This window comes from Ruditapes philippinarum, unplaced genomic scaffold, assembly GCF_026571515.1.
Source record: "Ruditapes philippinarum isolate M1 unplaced genomic scaffold, ASM2657151v2 ctg6570_1_1_1_1, whole genome shotgun sequence".
Classification (NCBI taxonomy): domain Eukaryota; kingdom Metazoa; phylum Mollusca; class Bivalvia; order Venerida; family Veneridae; genus Ruditapes; species Ruditapes philippinarum.
Genome location: NW_026867153.1, coordinates 26,032 through 50,552, shown reverse-complemented (window position 1 = coordinate 50,552; position 24,521 = coordinate 26,032). Strand labels below are relative to the sequence as shown.

At 32.0% G+C, this 24,521-nt stretch overlaps 2 protein-coding genes and 1 long non-coding RNA gene across 3 annotated transcripts; 1 reads left to right on the top strand and 2 right to left on the bottom strand.

Moving 5' to 3' along the window:
• Window positions 1-6,965: 6,965 nt before the first annotated feature.
• LOC132735045 (carbohydrate sulfotransferase 13-like) lies at window positions 6,966-9,902 on the top strand. Its single transcript, XM_060721941.1, has 3 exons — window positions 6,966-7,179; window positions 7,971-8,082; window positions 8,657-9,902. Exons 2-3 carry the CDS (start codon window positions 7,971-7,973, stop codon window positions 9,838-9,840), a joined length of 1,296 nt encoding a protein of 431 aa, XP_060577924.1. The 5' UTR covers window positions 6,966-7,179; the 3' UTR covers window positions 9,841-9,902.
• Window positions 9,903-11,227: 1,325 nt separating this feature from the next.
• LOC132735047 (uncharacterized) lies at window positions 11,228-24,118 on the bottom strand. The gene is made up of 4 exons (XM_060721942.1): window positions 23,952-24,118; window positions 18,378-18,481; window positions 12,319-13,546; window positions 11,228-11,566 (listed from the first exon to the last, which is right to left on the bottom strand). Exons 3-4 carry the CDS (start codon window positions 13,003-13,005, stop codon window positions 11,228-11,230), a joined length of 1,026 nt encoding a protein of 341 aa, XP_060577925.1. The 5' UTR covers window positions 13,006-13,546; window positions 18,378-18,481; window positions 23,952-24,118.
• On the bottom strand, window positions 16,171-17,341 carry LOC132735046 (uncharacterized). Its single transcript, XR_009626401.1, has 2 exons — window positions 17,014-17,341; window positions 16,171-16,318 (listed from the first exon to the last, which is right to left on the bottom strand). It is a non-coding gene; the product is annotated as an uncharacterized LOC132735046 (long non-coding RNA).
• Window positions 24,119-24,521: the final 403 nt, after the last annotated feature.

The window sequence follows — 24,521 nt, the reverse complement described above, 5'->3', positions numbered from 1 at the left end:
ACATATATACATACATATAATATAGAGATACATAATGTTATATAAGATTATATTATACACTAATTACACATTACACAAACTCAGTGAAAAGATTACAGATTACAAGTGTACAGAGTTGAAATAGCATTCATGATGATCAGGGCTATTATGATGACAGTGGTAATAATGTTGATAATGACAATGATATGAATGATTTGATGATGGTTGTGATGATGATTGCATGATAATGGTGGTTATTATGCTAAATAGAATGTAAGTGATGATGATGTTGCAAGTATTGATGATAATAATGATTGTAATGATGATGATAATGATGATGTTAATGATGATGATGATGATGTTAATGATGATGATGTTAATGATGATGGTTATGATGATGATGATGATGAAGAAGAAGAAGACAAAGAAGAAGAAGAAGAAGATGATGATGATGATAATGATGATGATGACGACGATAATAATAATGATGATGCTGGTCATGATTTTGACATTTTAAGGAAGATACTGATGAATCAGATGAATAACTGGAGCAGAGCTGGACTGGGTGTTCCAGAACTTATACTTATAACAGTGACGTCTGTATGAAACTGACACTGATAAAACCAGCATAAATAATCCAGGTACAAATAAACAAGACCATAAAAAAACCCAAAATAACTCTGTACATAAAAAATATTAGCCAAACCATCATTGCTTACTATTTTTTATGGTATCCTGAATGGTCAACCTGTCAATATAGATCATCATAAATTGACTAAAACATTAACTGATTTATTAACAAACCTTGTAAATAATGATACAAGAAGAATTATTTGTGACACAGATCTTTTGCTCTAAATTTAAACACCACTTTAGCACATTCAAAATAAGAAATGTGTACATAGGACAAGGGTGACCCAATATTTCACTATTTTGTCAGTCTTGGAGGTAAGACAGCATGACAGCGGCATGGATGGACAAAGAACTTGGGTCATAAGTAGTGGGGCATAAATATTATTGTCAAATTATAGGAGAATTTAGGTACTTCAAAGAAGACTCATGGCAATGATTTATTCTTCTTTACATGAAATACATTTTTCTATCCTTTAAACGCTTGAGGTAAGTTGTGCAGTATGGCATGGCTTTTTAAGGCTAGCTTCTAAATTTCAGCTCTTTGAAAAATTCTTCTTAAAATCATCAAATCGAACCAGTCAATGGACCAGTCATAGACAAGTCAAGGAACAAGTCAATGGATTAGTCAATGAAACAGTCAATGATCCAGTCAATAAATCAGTCAATGATCCAGACATAGACCAGTCAATGAACCAGTCAATAAACCAGTCAATGAACCAGTCAATGGACTAGTCAATGAACCAGTCAATGGACTAGTCAATGGACCAGTCAATGAACCAGTCCATGGACCAGTCAATGAACCAGTCAATGGACTAGCAAATGGACCAGTCAATGAACCAGTCCATAGACCAGTCAATGAACCAGTCCATGGACCAGTCAATTAACAGTCCACAGACCAGTCAATTAACCAGTCCATAGACCAGTCAATGGACCAGTCAGTAGACCAGTCAATGAACCAGTCAATGAACCAGTCCACAGACCAGTCAATGAACCAGTCCATATACCAGTCAATGAACCAGTCAATAGACCAGTCAATGAACAAGTCAATGGACCAGTCAATGAACCAGTCAATGAACCAGTCAATGAACCAGTCCATGGATCAGTCAATGAACCAGTCAATGGACCAGTCAATGGACCAGTCAATGAACCAGTCAATAAACCAGTCAATAGACCAGTCAATGAACCAGTCAATAGACCAGTCCATGGACCAGTCAATGAACCAGCCAATGAACCAGTCCATTGACAAGTCAATGAACCAGTCAAAAGACCAGTCAATGGACCAGTCAAAGCTCTTAGTAGGACAAGTCCATTATAGAAATAGAGCATGGTAAAGGAAAGGTCACAATATCTGTCAATATTGGATCATTTGTGGCCTAACTGGATGAAAAGAATGACAAAGATTAATGTCACATACTTATTTAAATGCTCTCATTAATGCAAGTTCTTTAAGATTTTACATGAAGTGTAATACATAATTTTATCACACACCCATGCCGATTTTGTGACTCTGTAAAAATGGTATTGCATGGCCGTGCATATATTTTGATGTGATGTCATTAGCGTTGTACGCTAAATGTTAGCGTTATTCTATAGGCGCGTCAATGAAAAATGACTCTTTTTCACTTTAAAAGGACTTTATTTTGGGTATGTGATAAATAAAATATTAAATTCGTGTAAGATCATTACTGAATTTATTGAACTCGTTGAATAAAACAATATTATGCTCGCCAGATTTGCATTTTCTATTTCTCATTTTCACAAGATGTTGGGTTGAGGTAGATAAAAAGAAATGAAAAGAAAACAACTTCTGGTGCCCTATAGCAATACTGATTGATATCTTTTGGGCATATTCAAATTTCATATTGGGAAAACATAAAAGATGTTTGATTAGAAGGCAGTAAAAGAAAAGCTTGATATAATTTCTATTTATTTTGTATTGGAGTCAGCTGTTAGGTCAGCTATTGGCTTTAAAGCTTCTAGACAATTTCATACAGACAATTCCCCTCTGTAAAGATTCAAGGGGTACCATTTAAAAGTTAACGGAAAAACTCATTTTCTTTGTAGCAATACCAGGCATCACGTACGGGGATTAAGGGAGCCTTTTAAAGTTGACAAAATCAAAAAATTGTTTTCTTTGGAGTTCTTTGGACTCAGCTGTTAGTGAGTAATTATTTTGGTATTATAAATAATTGTCATAACAATAATCTTTGATTATTATTTAATAAATAGATTATAAAAAAATGAAATATATCATTTACATTTCTCAACTTTGCAAGGGATATTATAATTATTATAATAATACTTGTTATAAACTTGAGTGGTATGGTTTGGCATTATTGACCTGAGACTCATTAATTTTCGTTATTTCATTTTTTTTCAGTTTCTGTAATTTATTACAATTTATACTTAATTATAAATAGGATTTTAATAATAGTATAGGTTTTGATACTTTAATCAATGAATACTTCTTGATGGCCTAGAGGTAGGAACTACAGACTTGTGACCAAATTAAGTTGCATGTTCACATCTTGGACAAACCTTTTTTGTAGTTTTCATACGACTAATGGTACAATGTAACTCATTGGCAAAACTTAATTATCTTGTGTTCACGACTTAGTATCTCTGTGCACATGAAATAATCACCTCTGTGCCACTGTAAATACCAGTAGTAAACAAGGTGTGAGGCATTATTCCTCACATTTTTTGTTATCTTTTCCAGGCAAAAATGTTGGATATCAAAAGGTTCTATGGTTTTGCAGGAATAGCAGTTCTGATATTTGTGGTGTCCCTGAATTTATTACTGTTTCCCGAGTGGTACACATCAATTAGATCTATATCTACATGTAAGCATAACCACATTTATAATCACAGTTCTTGGAATAAAATTTCTCATATTAAACAGATCAAAAACTTAAAACCAGACAGGTCTTTTTTATCCTGCTAATTTTGGAAATGTGCAGTAATTGATACAGCTCCTTAAACTTGTATTTTAGACATTTCATTACTTGTTTCAGAGATTTAAATATCAAATTTCTGAGCAATACCCATTTAGTTGTGACAGAAAACAAAAAAAAATGTGTGGCAACTAGTCATTCAAAATTAATATTTGTATACTATATATCATACATAAGTGTAAAAATGCGTACATATATAATAATGGAACAATTATATACGGAATCCCGTGCATGCGTGATCAATTACAGACTTCCTGTATGTAAGTGTTCCCTATACGGACTCTAAACTTGGTCCGTATATTAGACAAATACTGTATATGTTGAAATGATACAGGACCGTATATTTCTATATTTCTATATACGAGTGTATTTTTCGCAGTGAGACTAATACTGATCGTCAAGTCCATTTAAGAAATTTATCATGGACAGGGTAAGGTAGTCAACAGTCTCAAGTCAGACTTTTTGAAGGTCTTTAATTTAAAAACCTTTTAAAATACAAATTTTATTGGGGTTAGCAATATAAGAAACTGTTTAAAATTTTTCAGAACTCACAGACTGAGCTTGCTTATAAAAATATTCAAAGGGGCTATAGGATTCATTTATCTATTTCTATTCCCTTTTATTCAGGGGAAACCAAAAAACCCTTTCCCTGAAAAAAACAAAACAAATATTTATGGGTGGGAGTATTTTTAAAAAAAGAAAAAAAAATCTGACAGGGTGCGTGGGATTAAACAAGGGCAAACAAAAACCCAAAAACCTTTTAAAAAGCTCAATTTACCCCAAAAAGCACCATAGTTTTAAAAAAGCACCAAAAATTTTATACTTTTCCAGTTCAAAATTTGGAAACTATTTTTGGGAAAGATTTTCAAAATTTTGGCAGTCAAGGAAAATTTAATTCCCCCTTTTAAAAAAAAATGGACCCTTTTCAGTCTAAACCCCTTTTTGCTATGAAGAAATTTTTAGAAAAAACCCGGTAAAATTTCACAGGTATCTAAATTTATTGGTTTTATGAAAAATGCAAAAGGGCCCCGCTTGTTTTAAGGGGAAACCCCCCACTAAACCTTTTTTTTCAGCTTTTGTCGACAAAATTTTTTCACCCAAAAATTTTCTATTTTTTTTAAGATTTTGGGAACCCTATTGAGAAATTTGGGGAAACATAAAAGAAAAATCAAAAACGGGGTCAGTGTCTTTTTCCTACTTCATAAAATATATTTAGCAAAAAATCAAGGGGGGGATTTTGAACCCCCAAAATTTTCCCCATATATAAAAAACTGCATCAGTAAAGCAAATACGATTTTTTATTATGAAATTTGAAATTTTTAAAGAAAAATATATTATATAATCAAAAAATTTGGGAAAGTAGATTCAAAAATTTAACATTTTTAGGGTTTAGGGAAATTGAGAGTTCATCAGCCATATATATTGCTTCAAAACACTAAACATCAGTTTCACACAATGAAACAAATTTGCTTCGAAAATGTAATATTTCTCAATATAACTTTTTAGCACGCACTTGGAGATTCCCTTACAAATAACTGGAGTTTTGCCGAAACAAATTGAATTACCATTTTCCAGATGATGAAAATAATCTCCACCATTACAAAGGTAAGTTTTTAGATGCAGTGAAAGTTGTGTAGCCAGTGATATTGACTGGTCAGGAGTGAAACAACCCAAAGGCATGAAAGGCCTGGGCAAGCTTATAAAAGCATGAGAATCCACTGATCTGCAAAAAACTTAGAGAGATTATGAAAACCAGATTGGTGAATATTTCAACTATGAGGGAAAAATCCAGATTACCTGACTGAGAATACTACTATAACTTTTAACTATTTTGATGGAATTAAAAATTTCTATGCATAAAAATTGATGTCATCTTTTATAAATTAAACAATTATCCGAAAATTTTATCTATTTCTTTTATTTTATTCACCTTTAAACCTGTTGAATTTGTGTTGAATTTTCTCTGAATTCCAATTATACATTGTTTGATTGTTTTGGGTTTTTCGTCACATCGACACAGTATAGGTCAATTTTTATCACCACGTTCCAGCTTTACTGGTGGAAGAAGACCTCATGTGCCCTTCCGTGCATTATTTCAGGCACGAAAGGGCACCTGAGTAGAACCGCTGACGTTCCGTAAGCTAGCTGGATAGCTTCCTCACATGAAAAAATCTAAACTCCCTGTCGGGATTCGAACCCACAGCAGTGAGGGGCAAGTGGTTTATACATTTAAGGTGTAAGTAAAATCAACATCAATGCATGTACAATAATCCTGAGAAGGCTTCAAGTCTGGTCAGAGGATCCCAGTGCAGACTGGCCTACATGTAGCTCTATGCTGGGTATCTTGCAGCTTTCCTAGGTGAGAAGAAAACATACATCCTTAAAGCTGCATGACTTTAGATGAGCCAAAAATTATCTTTTAGAAAAAAATGCCAAGATTTTAAGAAATGTAAAAATATTCACAATTCAAGCAATGATTTGCATGTTGTATGGCATGACTGACTGGACTGATTAATTGCAGTATTAATTAATCTCTATATTTCTACTGTGTAACTTTTTCCCAGTAAGGGCTATTTTTGCATATTTTGACCTTTATTTTGTAATTTACTTGGATTTTAGACTTTTTGGCTGGAAAACATTATAGTAAGACTACCTTTAGTTTATAACTACAACTACAAATATTTTATTGCATTAAAACAACATGTTCCATAGCAATTCAATTTTTTGTTTACAGAAGAGCACAATAATATAATATATGTATCTGCATTAAAGATGACTAGTTATTTCGCAAGTTTGCTGTGTTATGTGTACATGTCTGTTCTAACAAAGGCTTAATCTCTTTACGTTTATTTTTTCTATTTTCCTTTTTATTTTGTTGCAAATTCCTTTCGGCGGCATGTAAAACAACACAATATCTTACTAATCCATTAAAAATTTAGTCCATACAACTTTTAATTTGCATTTTATTCCACAAAAATTACTGACTGTAAAACCCATGTCTTCATACTTTAAGATCATGCGACAAAAAATATATATATATGTTGGACTTTTCCAACTAATCTGGGGGTTCAAACAATCTTTTACAGCTGCAACTTCACAAATAAGCACCACAGGTTGACTAATCTATTGGGAACAATATTGCACCAATTGTCACAATATAAATTTACAGTAACTAAGGTTTGTTTATACTGGGGAATTAGCTTGGAAATAGCACACTGCTATATTTGTTTCTTGTTGGAATAACATGTTACATTATTTGATAAGCAAACTGTTAATGAAAGACTTATGATCACTATTTACTTTACACCTGAGTCAGCTGTTAATACAATTAAATCAACTTGTGACTTGTTATAACCTGTTATAATTTTTCACACATTTAATACATGTATAAACCAGACTGGACAATTACACACAGGACAATTTCACACTGGACAATTACACACTGGACAATTTCATCATAATGTGACAATTGCTCTGCTTAAATTCCAAGGCATTATTTAAAACTTTAAAAAAAATATAGATATAAAGTTTTCTTTGAAGGTTACAAGCTCTCAAAGTGGATTGGAACTGTCATTTTTGTCAATTTTCTTAAGGAATTACAGACTTCATTTTTGTGAGTATTTATTTTACTATTACTTTTATCTTACAATTATACATGACTGTAGAATTATCATATTATAATTAATACATTATAAATTAATGACATATATATTACTTACTGTACAATTCTGGACTTTACAATTATAATTAATCATGTCAAGAATATCTATGTGTTTTATAATCTGATTGTCACACATTGAGATAAAAAATGACCAGGTCTTTTTCAAGTCAAGTCAAAAAACATTTTATTCTCTCATTCCATGTACAAACGTGACATAAAGGAGTAATAAACATGAATAAAGTATAATGAGGCTCAAATAACTGTTAATTAACATACTAGCGAAAAATATAATAGAATTGTGCTTCTAGTTTTCAGGAACAAGGTACCCTTGGAATACCTGAATATCATTCCAAGGCTATACCATCTAATTTAATCAGTCAGTTAAAACACCTTCTCCCCAATAAGTGCATGAACATCTTCTATAATATTACATTACAATGTTGTCAATTTTTTCAGTTCCTTATGATAGTGCCCTTTACCATGGTCATACCTTAAGTCACTGCTCACTCAGTTATCTATCTCTCTAATATCAAGACAATTTATCTTACCTGAGTATCAAACCATGCAATGATCCTTGCAGTACAAATCTGAACCATTTGAACTATTAAGCCAATTAGATTTACTTCCAGCAGATGAAGCTGTTAAAAGGCGACTTTTTGAACCAATGCTTTTTCTGTACTTTTAAATTATATCTAACCAATTTCTTACTCATTGATATTTTTTTTTCCATTTAATCTTTTCAGATGAAAATGTTCACTGTTAAAAAGGGTTTTGTTGTCTCAGCAGCTGTGGTGCTGTTACTTTTGATGAATTTATCTTTGTTTCCTGAATGGTACACATCAAGTTTATCTACATGTAAGCATGAACAATATTATTTATATTTTAATTATTATTTTTTTAAGCATAGAATTTCTTGGTACAAATTCAACAACTGAAAATCTGGCCAAGACATTCTCAAACTACTAATTTTGGCAATGACCTTGAATAATTAGCTCTTTGAATTTACACTCTATCATTTCAAGAATTCTAAGATCAATGGAATACTTCTATGTACCAATATCATAAATGTACAAAAATAAAACAAATGTATACAAAGAAAATTCAAATATGTATTGAATACTCGTATATAGGGTTATTCTTTAAGTACATATAAGCACTTAAAATACTGCATAAGGAAACAAAATCACCTTTACTCTAGTTAAGCTGAGTGAAGTTTTTGTTGATACACCAGACTTACACTTTTTTCGTGACATGTTTTGAAATATCAGTAGACTTGAAATTAGTAAGCCAATAGTCATAACTTGGTTCGAGTCTTATTGGACCACATAAAGTTGTAAGATGACCACGCAGTTTCAGTTACCAGGAGAGGTCTGTTTATGTTTTCACTTGATACACAAAATAGTTAAGCATTATTTTCTATTCTTTTCAGTTGATGAAAGTTTTAAACCATTTCGTGAATACATTGACAAAGATCATGATGCAGTATTCACAGCTAGACAAAAATATCTGAAAGAGGTGTGTATAAAACAAGGTCAAACACCACCAAATTCTCTTGTGGACAGCTCATTCCCGGGAAGCACTCTAGTTGAAACCAAACACCGAATTCTTTACTGTCCAATTCAAAAAGTCGGATCATCTTTCTGGAAAAAGACTCTTGCAACTATAGGCAGCCAAGGAAAGTTTACTTCCCGATTTAAAACAGGAGGAAAAAGTGACATTTCCCCAGTGCTTCTTTATCAAGATTTTCAGAGGGAACTTAAAAATAACTGGTATCCTAGAGACTTGTTTATGAAAAATGCAGTGTCCCTGCTTGTTGTAAGAGACCCGTACACTAAACTTTTCTCAGCTTATGTCGACAAACTTTATCACCCGAATTATCTATTTTGGAAGACTATGGGACAGCCTATTGAGAGAATGGTTTATCATGATGAAATGCCATGCGGGGATCACGTGTCTTTTTCCGACTTCATAAAATATATCATTAATGAAACACACAAAGGGACCACTCTTGACCCCCATTTTACTCCGATACAGAAACATTGCTATCCATGTAAAGCCAAGTACGACTATATCATGAAATTTGAAAATTTCAAAGAAGAATATCATTATATAATCAATAAATGGAATGCTAGATTCAACCTCAACATTTCAGCTTTAGAACTTGAGAGTTCATCAGCCATATATATTGCTTCAAAACACATAAACATCAGTTTCACAACAATGAAACAATTTGCTTCGAAATGTAATATTTCTCCATATAACTTTTTAGCACGCACTTGGAGATTCTTACAAATAACTGGAGTTTTGCCGAAACAAATTGAATTACCATTTCCAAATGATGAAAATATCTCCTCAATTACAAAGGTACAGTTTTTAGATGCAGTAAAAGTTGTGTTAGCCAGTGATATTGACTGGTCAGGAGTGAAACAACAAAGGCATGAGGCCCTGGTGCAAGCTTATAAAAGCATAGAATCCACTGATCTGCAAAAACTTAGAGAGATTTTGAAACCAGATTGTCAATATTTCAACTATGAGGAAAATCCAGAATACCTGACTGAGAATATTACTACAACTTTGAACTATTTTGATGGAATTAAAAATTTCTTTGGGTAAATATAGATGTTAACATTTTCAAAAATAAATGATTTCACCAGAAAACTGTGTCTTTGGTTTTTTTAAAAAAAAAAGTTCAACCTTTAAGCATAACATTTTTATGATAAATGTTAAATTTGTGTTATGACCTTGTATTTTGGACGATCTATTTAAAAAAAAGTTTAAAGTGACATTATGCTCATCCATTTAGGGTATAATATTCAAATCTTTCAACTGAACTTGACACTGAAAATATGAGCATAATGTCATTTTAAGTTTTAGTATAATAAACCTGAGAGCCTTGCACAACTGTTGGCAGAGCAGACTAAGACCTGGCTGTGGTTGTAACCTGGCTTTGTTCTGGGTGCAACAGGCACTGGTTGCTAGAACAATTAAATTATTAAAAACAATATCATTTGATAAAAAAACTCAGTTTCAGAACAAAATAAAGTAAGTCCAGCCACAAATTCCTCTTTTCAAATAAGCAGAAACTACTACTACTGAAATCAAAAAAATAATGGAAGCAATATTTGTTGTGATGATGATATTAATAGTGCTGGTGATGAAATTGATAATTGTGTGATGATGCTGTCACTTTGCTGTGATAATGTTTATATTATGATATAATGATAAACACAATGATGTTGATAGTAGAAATGATGATGATGCTAGTATTGAAGACGATGTTGGTGATGATGATGGTGATGATGATGATGATGGTGGTGGTGGTGGTGTTGATGATAGTAGTGATGATGATGATGGTGGTGGTGGTGTTGATGATAGTGATGATGGTAATGATGATGGTGGTGGTGATGATGATAATGGTGGTGATAAAAATGGTTATGCTGATGATAATGAAGGATGACACAGAGATGATGAAATATTGCTGAAAATAATGCTAATCCTTTAACATGACAGACAGAATAATAGGTAAAAAGATCTGTCAATAGATTTATGACAGCATTCAAACAGAAATGTATCAGCACATATGTGGTTATACATAATATAAGCACCAGATCATACAATCATGTGGTTACTGGTTACAGGACCTGAATACATGGTTATATTGTCAAACATGATAATACTGATATACAAGTTATAAAAAATAAACTCACCTCAATTATAAGAAAACACAATTTACATTATATTAGTATAAAAGTAGCACAGACCAATTTATGCTGTATATGTAATTTGCAAGTAAACTTTAACATTATATGATCAGTCAATTAGTGTCACAATAACCACTTCTGGATGAAGAGGAATTACTGTAACAAAATGACAAATCAGCTAACTTTTTTCATCCTAAAATCAAAAAAAAAATTAAATGTTTTTTTAATAGTTTTAAAGGGAATAACATAATGTAAAATTGTCTTTTCTTTGAATATATCTGCCATAACAAGTTAACCATCTAAAAAGTGAGACATAAGCATTCCTTAACTCTGAAAAACAATCTTACCTTTTTTAAATTGGTTTTTGGTTTTGTCACAGGAGGTTCTTCTATATCTGAGTCAGAATAAACTTCTTCCTTTTCTTCTAAAGGCTTGATTTCATCCTCTGACTCCTCTAGAGGCTCAGAAGCTTCTTTTTCCTCAAACTCTTCTAAAGGCTTGGAAGCTTCTACTTCTTCTGGCTCTTCTAGAAGCTTGTTTTCTTCTTCAATGGTCTGCTCTGGCCACTCCTTAGGATGATTTGGTTCTGAATTCCCAAAGAAATCATCCAATGGGTCCTTCTCTATGTTTGAGGAATCCTTAAAACAGTAACAGATATATAAATCAGGGAAGTTCTTTGCAAAATATTTTTTTCAAGCATATAATTTTTGTAACTGGCTGTGAAGTGTTCTTCCAGTATAACAACAGTTTTAACCCATAATGCTTCTGCAAATGCAATGCAGATTCTGGTAATTTCTATAATTTTCATCAGCACTCGTTAAAAGTTACAGTGCATAAAGACAATGTAAAAGTTAAAGTTAAAGAACATGCTGGTAAATAATTATCAAGCAAAATTGAAGTTGTATTAAATAAGGGCATTTAGAAATCAAACAAGCTAGCTGTTTACTGAAAATAAAACTGTAAAACTTCATGCATAAATATATTGGTTAAATACAAATATTAAATGCAAAATATATGCAATTTACAACCTACTAGACCATAAAATGAAAATGCTTTAAATTTGTTACTTGGAAACCTTTAATGATTTTGTGTAACTATCTGCTTTTACTTAATTTATCATAATCACATAACATTATAACAATCATCAAGGAAATCAAAGGTCTTAACAACAGATATAGTTCAGGGATAGGCTTTAATGCAAACTAGCAGAAATTGAAAGGTTTAAAGTTTTTATCATGAAAAAATTATTATGCTTCAATTTTAATTCGAGAGGAAAATATATCTTTAGAATAAAAACAGTGTTAGTTAAATTCTAATTTCACTAGCTATATTGTAAAAAAAAAAATCTCTACCACACTATTGCTACAGAAATTTTCATTGAAAACCCTACCTTACTGTTACTATTTTGAGCAGCGTGTTTGTTAGAGCTAATGGCTGTGTTAGTGATTGGTTCAACAAGAGAAAGCAGGTCATCACAAGAGGGCACTGATCCCATTGGCTGAGCACTCAACAGAATATCCAAACTGTCTGCTGATTCGTCAGCTGACATGCCATCATGTGATTTAGATCTTGCTCTTGATTGGTTATCTTGTTGAGTAACTGAAGCAGAATCTGATTGGCTGAAGCCGAACAAATCATCTATTTCATTGGTTGGTTTCTCTTTCAGGTCATCTTGAATGTGGTCAGAATCATTGGACTTTGCTTTATCTTCATTATTAACAGAAGGCTGTAAAAAATCAGCAAGTAGGTCATCCTCTAAAGGATTTGAAATGTTTTTGGTCTCTGACTTTTGCGATGAAGCAGAGTTGCTCGAAAAAATATCCGGTTCATCATCAACATCTCCAAATAAACTGTCCACGTTCTTTACAGCATTCTGTGTTTTCTTCGGTGTTGATTTTGTTTGAAAGATATCATCCTGAACTGATGGTGTCAAGATGTCATCTAGCGTATTATCTGACTGGTTACTCTCCGGATTTGTCCCGAAAATGTCATCGAGATTTCTAGATGGTTTATTTTGCTGCTCTTGTGGTTGGAACAAGTTATCGTCATCATCATCAAAATTCAAAAGATCAGACATCTTTTTTGTTAGTTTATTAACTTGTTGAGATCTTCAGGAACAATTTTGTTTAATAGCTTTAGTATTGAAAAATTAATATTGAAAAACTTCTGATCTCACTTTCAAACTATTTTTTTTAAAAATTTGCATTGAAGTTTATATCATAATCCTTTTATTGTATTTCAACTGATCAAAATTGTTATTGTCCTAGATTTCTTATCAGTTATAACTGTCCTACCTTGTATCTATAAAATTACTGTATTACCTTCACATTCTTGTCACATGACTATTTTTTTTTTGCACATCTTATTTACAAGTCTTAGATTTCATAATACCTATTCTAGCAAAACTGGTATGATAAAAAAACAAAGTTATGTATGTGATAGTGAACTTTATAAAACTTCTCTACTGGTTATAGCTATTAATATATATCATGAAATTGTTAATTATAAATAAAGATGTGAAAATGTTACAAGAGTTCAGTACAGTATGTTGTATAGGTGAAGAATTTAAGTTAGAAGTGATCTCATTCAATACCATGCAGGTGAAGTTTGATGAAAATCTGCAAAAAGAAAAATAGCAGCAAATTGTGAAGTTGGCAAATCTGCACATTGGCATTAAAGAAATACTAATTAGCATAAAACTTGCAGCAACATGTTAAAGATATCCAACAGTAAAATGCTTTATATCGAGCAGAAAAAAGACAATACAGTAAAATCCCGCTAATAAAGAACATTCAAAATGTTTTTGGTTTTAACCCTGATAAGCTTACTTTTATAGATTTGTCCATCTTTCAATCTGGACAAAAAAATTCATCATATTTAGGGAAAATTTCAAAATAAGTACTGACTGAATAGCAAACACACTGGGCAACCATTCTCAGACGGCACAGATGCACTTGTAGCAAGGGTAGCATCAGTCGGGGTAAGTCATACCAACACTGTAAAGGTCATTACAGATTTTTCTAGCTAAACTGGTGAAGGAAGACCTAAAGTGCCTCTCAGTGGCTATATTTCAGGCTCGAGCAGGCACCAAAAAAAGAACCACTAATCTTCTGTAAACTATATGGAAAAAATTTCTCACATTATAGAATCTTAAAAGTCCTGACAAAAATAGAACCCTCAGTTTTGGAAAAGTTAATTTGGAGCTATGAGACTTAAAATTTGCATAATTTTGAAATGTTTAATTTTAAACATTATATTTTTCAATTCCATTTTGAACTATTCTTAAGTTCACTTCCTGGTACAAAAACATAATGAGTTCTGAATTCAATGGATGATACTGGATCCCTTGATTGAGAGGTAGACTCTTGATTACTTTAAGGACACCGTGGTTCCACTTAGTGGTCTTATTAGCGGGACTTTACTGTACCTATAGTTATACATATATTAAACAATACTAGCATATATTTGTACTTGCAGCACAAGTTTTAAACAGTAACACATTGCATTAATATCAGATTAAAAGTAAATGACAACATTGAGGAAAACAGTATATTCATAACATTAAAGAACTATAACATGTACATTATTCTTTTACTAACTTATTATAGCAACATCACAAATTTTCAAATCATTCCTTCACTCTGTTTTATATCCTACATGATACTAAATTGGTACCTAATTGTTAAACTTTATTTATTGGTACATGTACTTAATTGCTGCACTTTATTGATTGGTATTTAATTGTTCATTGATTGGTACTTAATTGTTGAACTTTATTGATTGGTATTTAATTGCTGCACTTCATTTTACTATCTTCATTATTTATTCAATGTAATGTTTCTAATTACAGAATTTATAGACACCCAAGAACAAATTTCCCACAACATATTAATAATACACTCTTAACAATTCTTTTTTTTTGTAAACAAAATTCTTGTTTTTACAGATAAAATTAAAGTTTTACATTACATCTTCTTTTGAAATAAAACCAAAATCCTATATCCCACTGCAATGTTTTATTGGCCAAAAATAACAAATATTTCTGTGCCTGGTTTCTACATGACATTGTATGAATAGGGAAAAAAAGAAAAACTTAGTTTACTGTATAAAAGTGCAGAAAGGTGGGCCTTATCAAATTTCCATTCAGATGTTTGTATTTTTGTCATGGTACACTGCACACCTTTTCATGTAACATGCAACATATTTTAAACTGAAGAATGTACTGTACACACAAAAAAATGTCAGAATAATCTACTATTTTGGTTTATATTTTTTCAACATCTTCGTCATTCTGTTAAAACATTATTAATTTAATCCTAATATCATAGTCAGTTATCTTAAATAGAGCTGGACAAAACCATTCATCTTTTTTAGGGAAATTTTCAAAATAAGTACTCATTGAAAATATTTTTTTTGGGTTTGGTTTAATGTTGCAACAACACAGTATCGGTCATATGGCAACTTTCTAGCTTTCCTGGTGGAGGAAGACCTCAGGTGCACAGCTGTGCATTATTTCATGCACAAACGGGTACTTGAGTAGAACCACCAGTCTTCTGTAAGCTCTCTTCTGGATAGCTTTACTACATATGACACTGGCGGGGCTCAAACCTACAGCATTGAAAGGCAAGACGTTTGAAGTCAATGACCTTTACCACTTGGCGACGGTTGCACCCTGACAGAAAAGTGAACAGTGTAGACCATTATACATGATCAAGAGGCACAGACATGCCAGTTGATCATAGTATGGACTGGTCACATGTAATATCAGCTGCAGCCAGCAGGCTAAAGATTTAACTTGATACTGAAGAAAGCATGCATCTTCCTGTACGAAAAAGTCTGGGCAGAATGTAGACAGAATCTGTACAGACTTTATTTAGAAAACTCTGTACAGAGTCTGTACAGAAAAAAATCTGGTCAAATGAAACAAAGTTGAACCAGAATTCTATTAATAGATTTTAGCAATAAGGATAAAGAATGAAATCTGTACAGATTTTTTCTGAAATATTTAAATTAAGCCGATTATTTTCTGGGCAGAAAAAAATCTGGGCAGAAAAAAAAAATCTGGGCAGAAAAAAAATCTGGGCAGAAAAAAATCTGGGCTTCTTCATATTCTGTACAGAATTAACCCTGTCCATTGGAAATATCTGAAAGGGAATTCTGCACAGAAAAAATTCTGTACAGAAAATATTCTGTACAGATTTTCTTTTTTTTGGCTAAAAACAAAGTCTATTTTCCTTTTGAACATTTCTTATTTATTAATTTTAATTAACAATTTTTATTCATTTCTTTCCTGGAGTAGTCTATCCAATGAGTAATAGCCTTGTTGAGGGCGCTGTCATCAGGAATTGGCTTGTCTCTGTCTTTGCACCACACACACATCCTGACATAATCTAGAGTAAAAAAAAAGGAATTTGAATTATGTCCATTCTATTATTAAATGATATGCAAAATTTGTAAAATATTTCAATGTGTATATAAAACAGTTAAAATTGTATACCTATATACCTTAATTTTTTTGCAACAAGTAACATCAAAGTCACTGACTAATAAAACTGTTTACATATATCATCCCTGACCAAAGCTTGTGTTACAAATCTACACAGTTATGTAAATTGCAACATAACTTAAAATAGGAGAGATTTACAAGTGGCCAATATTCTAAAAATAGAATTGCTGATAAGCACTGACCATAGCAACCGTTGCTGGTCATACATTCTACACAATTTCCGGGAGTTTTGAATTGATTAATTTAAACTAAATGAATTGAATTATAGAATAGCAAAACCAAAAGCTAAACTAGTTATTGCATAATAGAGCAAGAAATTAAAAAAAAAAAGATCTTGAGCTATCAACTGATCAAAAAGCAATTTATGAACTAATAATTTCACTGGCCCAGCTTTGACCTCAGTGCATTAATTTTATACTCATTAGACCATAGTGGTCTGTCTCAAATCAGAGTAAATTTAACTAATATAGATAATTCATAGACTATTAAAAGATGTATAAATAATTTCTTTTATCTATAGTGGAAGGTATAACCAAATAATTCAAAGAAAAATTCAAAGAAAACATTGCAAAATCTTACCTCTGGTTTTGATTATAATTCCATCATAATTCCTCTTTGGCCCCTAAATCTGAGAATTTCAAGTCTCTACATGATTGCTCTTCACAACAACTAACTTGTTTACTTATCATTAGAAAAATAAACTAAACAAAACATATTCATCTTTGCTAATGTTTTAATCTTTGCCAATGTGAAGACACTTTGTGTAATAAAACCTCGTGTGGCAGTCTGAGAGATTTGAATTGACCAACAGGGGTTACATGGGGGTTACACCTGATATTACAGAATATCTATCTACTACTCTGAGATTAACTCAGAGTGAAATTCTGGCTAGAAAAGTAAATTCTGTCTCAAGAGTTATCTAAGTGTTAAAATTCTGTGTGTCTATGTAAATTCTGCCTCAATTTTTTTTCTAAGTATTGAAATTCTATCTTGTAAAAATAACTAAGAGCAAAATATCTGTGTGAAAATTTTTCTGTACAGAAAAATTTTTGATTCTGTTTTATTCTGCACAGAAAATCACCTATTTCTTAGGCAGATTCTGTGCCCAATTCTGTGTCGGTGTCAACTGAGACTGTACAGAAAAATGAAAATCTGCCTCTATAACAACCAGAGTTGGTACAGAGTCTGTACAGAATTGGCTCAGAATTTTCGTACAGGTTATTTAAACTGCACCCAGGAACTAACCAGTAATGACTGATGTCGTTATTATGAGGAAACATTGTTATATCCTGGGCTCAAACCCATGACCCCTGGTTAGGAGTCAGACACCTTAACCATTATAATATTTGGCCAATGGTAATCAATGGTATGAAGTGTTTACATCCTTTCACCCAACTATTTTATTTACCTTTTACTACAATAAGTTTCACCACCCCATCACAAACATTTTACACAATTCTACAATATTAATCTATCACATACCCGTGCCGATTTTGCGACTGCGTAAAAATGATTTGAACCTACACTCATTCAATATCCTCTATATATTTTTGTTACCCTTATGGCAAATGTAAAAGATTTATAGACATATACATCAAGTCTAAAGAGCCAGACCAAACGGCACAACTCAGTGCTATCTGAGCCTAATGCTGCATCTCTAGCTATTTATGATTTTAATATTATAATACAGAAATCCCTAAAGGAGTCAAGCTACCATATCATTTAATAGACCATTTCTCAATTAATTAAAATCAATTATTTCAGCTAAATAAGTCTTATATTGTCAATGAGTATAATATCAATATTATAATTATAATATTGTATAAAGTTGCCTTATTTACCATTATAAAGCTAACAATTCAATTACAGAATCATTATAATAGCTTTGTTCTATCATTCCCATTACAAAAAAGAGAGACTTTAAATTATAAATGTGTACATACCCTGTTATTAAATGCACTCAGGGGAATCAATGGAAGTTCCAACAAAGCTTGTTTATGTTAACTGTAGACCAGATCTATACAATTTCTACATTACACGACTTCACCTGAAAACAGGGAAAAAATGCAAATTCAGAAAAATATATTAAAAAAAAAGTTTCTCAAGTACGTAATAACTATGAACAAAATGACTGTATTCAACCCTGTTTTTTTTTTATTTATTTATTTATTTATTTTTTTTTTTCAGTTAAAAAACATTCAAACAAATACCAAGTTTTATTCCTTTTATATGAACTTAATTGCAAACCATATAATGGTGATAATTATATATATGAATGCTCTGAATTGATTTAGTGCATTCCAAAGACTTAAACATTTGCATTATATTAAGTAACTAATAAATTCTAAACCATTCAGCAGCTTTTTGAGAAGTACGTCCAAAAATATTATTAAAGAGCTTTGATGATTTATAATGCTGAAAGCAAAATTACAGCAATCAGTGAATTTATTAAGAACCCGAGGCTTAATTAAACCTGAGTGCTTCAGCTAGGGCAGACTTAATTGGTACTATACTGTTCGCTGACAGACATTAAACATTAAATTCAGAACTTTCCATTATTAAAGCAAGAGATGTCAATTTCAAATTGCAATAGCTCCACAGCCAACAAATCAGCTTTGTCAGACTTCACGGATGTGCCATGCAGACTTGAGACAGGTTCTGTAACATGAGCCAGGTTCTATAGCTAAGGTGGCACACAAAAGTCATATATATTAATTTTACTGTATATTTATTCAATTGCCTTAAAAAAAAATTATGGGCAAATAATAAATTAAGTGTCAACAGTTATACATTATATTCTATAGCAAGCTCTCAACTATTATCTCAATAATGTTTAAAGCTAAGTTTTCTTTCTGATAACAATTTCCTATTGATTTCCTGTGTTAATATAACTAAATTGTATCAAATTTGTATAAAGTTAACATTTCTTAACAGTAAGTTATCAAATAAATGTATGACTGTTGTTAATTGTTTAATCATATTTATATATTTGATATATTATACATAGGAACTCTGGAACAAGAACGCATATATTGCGGCGCATAAATCTGAATCTGTACCGGCTTTACATATTGTTTGTCTGACCTTTGAATATCTTTTCATTTTATGTGAGTGGTTTGTCTTTAATAATCTCATCTCAATTTAATATAATCTGCTAATTTAAAAATCAGTCAAATTTACGGTATATTGAAACAAGAGGGCCATGATGGCCCTGAGGTCGCTAACCTGTATATAGGCCCTCCAACCCCCCCCCCCAAAGTTGAAGGGCCATTTTAACCCAAGGGCTTTTATTTGCACAAACTCAGTAGACACCCATAAGAAGATGTTTCATGCTAAACATCTAAGCTCTAGCTCATTGGGCTTTATTGAAAGAAGATTTTTTTAAAGTTTTTACTATACACATATAGTTAAAAACAATGACACCCCTGGGGCCGGGCCAGTTTTGACCCCAGGGCTTTTATTTGAACAAACTTTGTAGACACTTACTAGAAGATGTTTCATGCTAAATATCTAAACTCTAGCTATTTGGGTTTTTTCAAAGAAGATTTTTAAGTTTTTACTATACACATATAAAGAAAATCAATGACCCCCGGGGCGGGGCCAATTTTGACCCCAGGTCTTTTATTTGAACAAACTTTGTAGACACTCACTAAAATATGTTTCATGCTTAATATCTTAACTCTAGCTATTTGGGTTTTTTCAAAGAAGATTTTTCTAAGTTTTTGCTATACACATATAAGGAAAATCAATGACCCCCGGGGCGGTGCCAATTTTGACCCAAGGGTTTTTATTTGAACAAACTTGGTAGACACCTATTAGAACATGTTTGATGCTAAATATCTTAGCCATAGCTCTTTGAATTCTTTAAAAGAAGATTTTTTAAGTTTTTACTATTATAAATGTATTACTAGGGAAAATCAATGACCCCCAGGGCGGGGCCAATTTTGACCCCAGGGCTTTTATTTTAACAAACTTGGTAGACACCCATTAGAACATGTTTCATGCTAAATATCTTAGCTCTAGCTCTTTTGGTTCTTTAAAAGAAGATTTCTTAAGTTTTTACTATATGCATATAGGGAAAATCAATGACCCCCCGGGCCAGGGCCAATTTTGACCCCAGGGCTTTTATTTGAACAAACTTGATATACACCTATTAGAACATGTTTCATGCTTAAAATCTTAGCTCTAGCTCTTTTGGTTCTTTAAAAGAAGATTTTTTAAGTTTTTACTATATGCATATAGGGAAAATCAATGACCCCCCGGGGCGGGGCCAATTTTGACCCCAGGGCTTTTATTTGAACAAACTTGGTAGACACTTATTAGAACATGTTTCATGCTAAATATCTTAGCTTTAACTCTTTTGGTTCTTTAAAAGAAGATTTTTTAAGTTTTTACTATATGCATATAGGGAAAATCAATGACCCCCCTGGGGCGGGGCCAATTTTGACCCCAGGGCTTTTATTTGAACAAACTTGGTAGACACCTATTAGAACATGTTTGATGCTAAATATCTTAGCCATAGCTCTTTGAGTTCTTTAAAAGAAGATTTTTTAAGTTTTTACTATATGCATATAGGGAAAATCAATGACCCCCTGGGGCGGGGCCAATTTTGACCCCAGGGCTTTTATTTGAACAAACTTGGTAGACACCCATTAGAACATGTTTCATGCTAAATATCTTAGCTCTAGCTCTTTTGGTTCTTTAAAAGAAGATTTTTTAAGTTTTTACTATATGTATATAGGGAAAATCAATGACCCCCCGGGGCAGGGGCAATTTTGACCCCAGGGCTTTTATTTGTACAAACTTGGTAGACACTCACTAGAAGATGTTTCATGCCAAATATCTAAGCTCTAGCTCTTATGGTTTTTTAAAAGAAGATATTTAAAGTTTTTTTTTTCGGTTGCCATGGCAACCAGAGTTCTGCATGGAATTAAATTCTTTGAACAATTTTTAAAGGTGACCACCAAAGGAACATTCCTGTGAAGTTTGGATGAAATTGGCTTAGTGGTTTATTAGGAGATGTCATTTAAAGTAAAAGTTTACGGACGGACGGACGCCGGACGGACGCCGGACGAAAAGCGATCACAAAAGCTCACCCTGTCACTTTGTGACAGGTGAGCTAAAAAGAAAAGGAGTGACATCCGCCATTTACCGCAACGTTCGGCATAAGTTATCCCCCTTGATATGCTTGATTTGTGTTTAATTTTCCTAGTACCCTCTTTAGGCCACTCAATACATGGAAAACTTTCACATTTCCTTATAATGAATACCAGATGAGTGCCTAAAATGTTTATCTATGGATCATGTTTTAATATTCCTTTTTTCAGTTAGGCAAAATCAGTTGGACCACATTACTAAAATGTCTGTTTTCTCCATGTTAACAAATCAAAACACGAATGCGCCTATTATAATACCGCCTATACATGTCAACACATGTAAACAATAAACCGTGAGCGATACCTGATAGTTGACAAAAATAACGGGAACAAAATTCTACAAAAATAGTAGCCAAAGGGGAAAAAATGCCGAAAACGTTGCAGCGAATGGCTGATGTCACTCCTTGTCTTTTTTTATTATACCGTAAAATATGACCAGTTTTAAAAGAGACCGATTGGGTTCAATTGATAATATATTTTTTGAGGCCATATACTCGGATAATACTAAAAGATATTTAGATGTAGCAGAAACGTTTTTAAAAACTGTTACACGGTCGAAAGTAATTGAGCCGCAATCTGCGGTCCCGTTCTCGAGTTCCTATGATATTATACTGAACAACATCGCATAACACATGGTCTATTGGCAGGTACCCGTTTGTACCTGAAATAATGCACAGAAGGGCACCTGAGGTCTTCCTCTACCAGTACAGCTGGAAAGTCGCTTTATTACCTTAATTATACTAAGTTGGTAGAATGTGAAATCAAATAAACAAAAAACATGACAATTTACATAGCTTTTACAGAGACATATGTATGTATAAACTCAAGACATGTCAACTACCAAGAACCTGCTGAGTCATCAATTAAAACCGACCAATATGCAAAAAAATATAGACATCCAGACCTGAGGATGATGTCCTTAATTATGGACACCAACATTTACATGTTGTGCTACAAAAAAATGTTTCAGTTGTTTATTATTAGATGTTTTTTTATGTTTACACGATAAATTCACTCATGTTGGTCATAACGCCTCGATACTTTCATATACTGCATAAGGTAACCACATTTACATTTGTATAAAAAATACAATTATAGCTTCCGAGAAATTATATTTTGCAATATATGGTATAATTTAAACCATAACTGTAAATGCCTGTTGAACATCATGTCACCTTAGTGCATTAACTAATAATTAACTCCTATTATATTTAGAAGAACTTATTCAGTTACTGCTCTTAGGTGACGATATGTGTAATGGAAATGCACTGCCTATATCTAATTTGGAATTATAGTTTGAAGAAATTTAGAAAATTTCAGTGTTAAAAATATCAATACTTTAAAAAAAGATATGTAAGTAGAACAAAGAACTCGCAAAAGACTCTCTAAAAATTCACAGGAACTTACATATATTCAGCAGAACACGTTACTATAATATTACTTTAATCCCTCATATCTGACTCATTTTGAATAATAAAAAAAATAATCTTTCAACCTTATAATCCTCACATGCTTCATTGCATGAACTTTACACTGAAATTTATGTTATAACCAAATTTAATAAGCAACTTACAATATCATGATGAACAAATATCATGAATATGCAAGAGAAAAAAATTACCTTAAAAAAACCACACAAGCATATAAATATAAACATGTACTTCAATGTTACTGTCAATGATTGCATTAAAAACTGAAAAGTTAGCTGAAATTGTCATGACATTTCCTTAAAAATGGTTTGTTCATTATACTTCGCAGACAGTAAATTGTTATAGAGTAACAATTACTTAAATTGTCCCGTATTTCAAGTAAAATATGCAGCGATTCTCCTATCTCATGATCTATATTACACTCTCGATCTAAAATTGCAGTGAAAACATGTTATATCGGATCAATTTGTTGCGGTCATATCGGACCTTTCTATATACAAGTTGTAAATACGTTAAACCTTACCGTAAATGTAAATACAAAATAAACCTTTAATACACGATCAACCACAAAGAAACAGCTGGTAAAGATTACGTTGATATCTATAATAGTAAATTATACATGCACGTAAATCAATTTGTAAATTTTCCAAATAGTTTTTATCAATTTAACCAATTTCCCTCGACATTGAAGAGTATTTAACACTTGAAATACATACATAAACTGATATACAATCAAGTTTACCTCAGTATAATTATATCCATCATAATAATCAAGTTTTATCTTTACATACAAATCAAGCACAGCTGTATTTGGCTAATTACACACCCCTATTTTTGGACGGTGTAAAAATAGCCCCTAATATGGTAAAACAAGATTATATCATCATTTGTATCAAATATTTGACACAAAATTACATCAGAAACATCGTACCTGTTTACAATACAATTCCATATATGGCAAAAACACTGTTTAATATATACCGATATAGGAAATCATTTACACAAGTTTTCGTAGTTTGTTAATCCGGTATTGAATGAGCCTCAAGTAGACTATGACCCATACATAAAGCAAATATTGTGATCTATTTTAAACCATGCATGAATAACATAAAGGCCACTAAATACTTTGATAATGACATTTCATTAAAACATGATCTATAATATAAGTGTATTAAAATGGTACACATCATGATCAAGTAAAATAAAATAAAATTTATTCGTCTATGTACATAGTATGTAAATATGCATTAAAAATTTACACAAAAATTCACAACATTAAATAAAATTGACCAGATAGTCATGTTTATAGTATAGATGTGCATAAATAAATGTATATATTACCATACAATATTGTTTTACCTGCAGATACCTTAATGTTTTAAATTCACAAAATAGTCTTACTTCCTTAAACTTGAATTTAGAACAGTTCAATATCACATTGATTTTAGTATCAAAATATTGTGATTTAAAGCAGACGTTATGTCTGGATATTTCTGCAGGC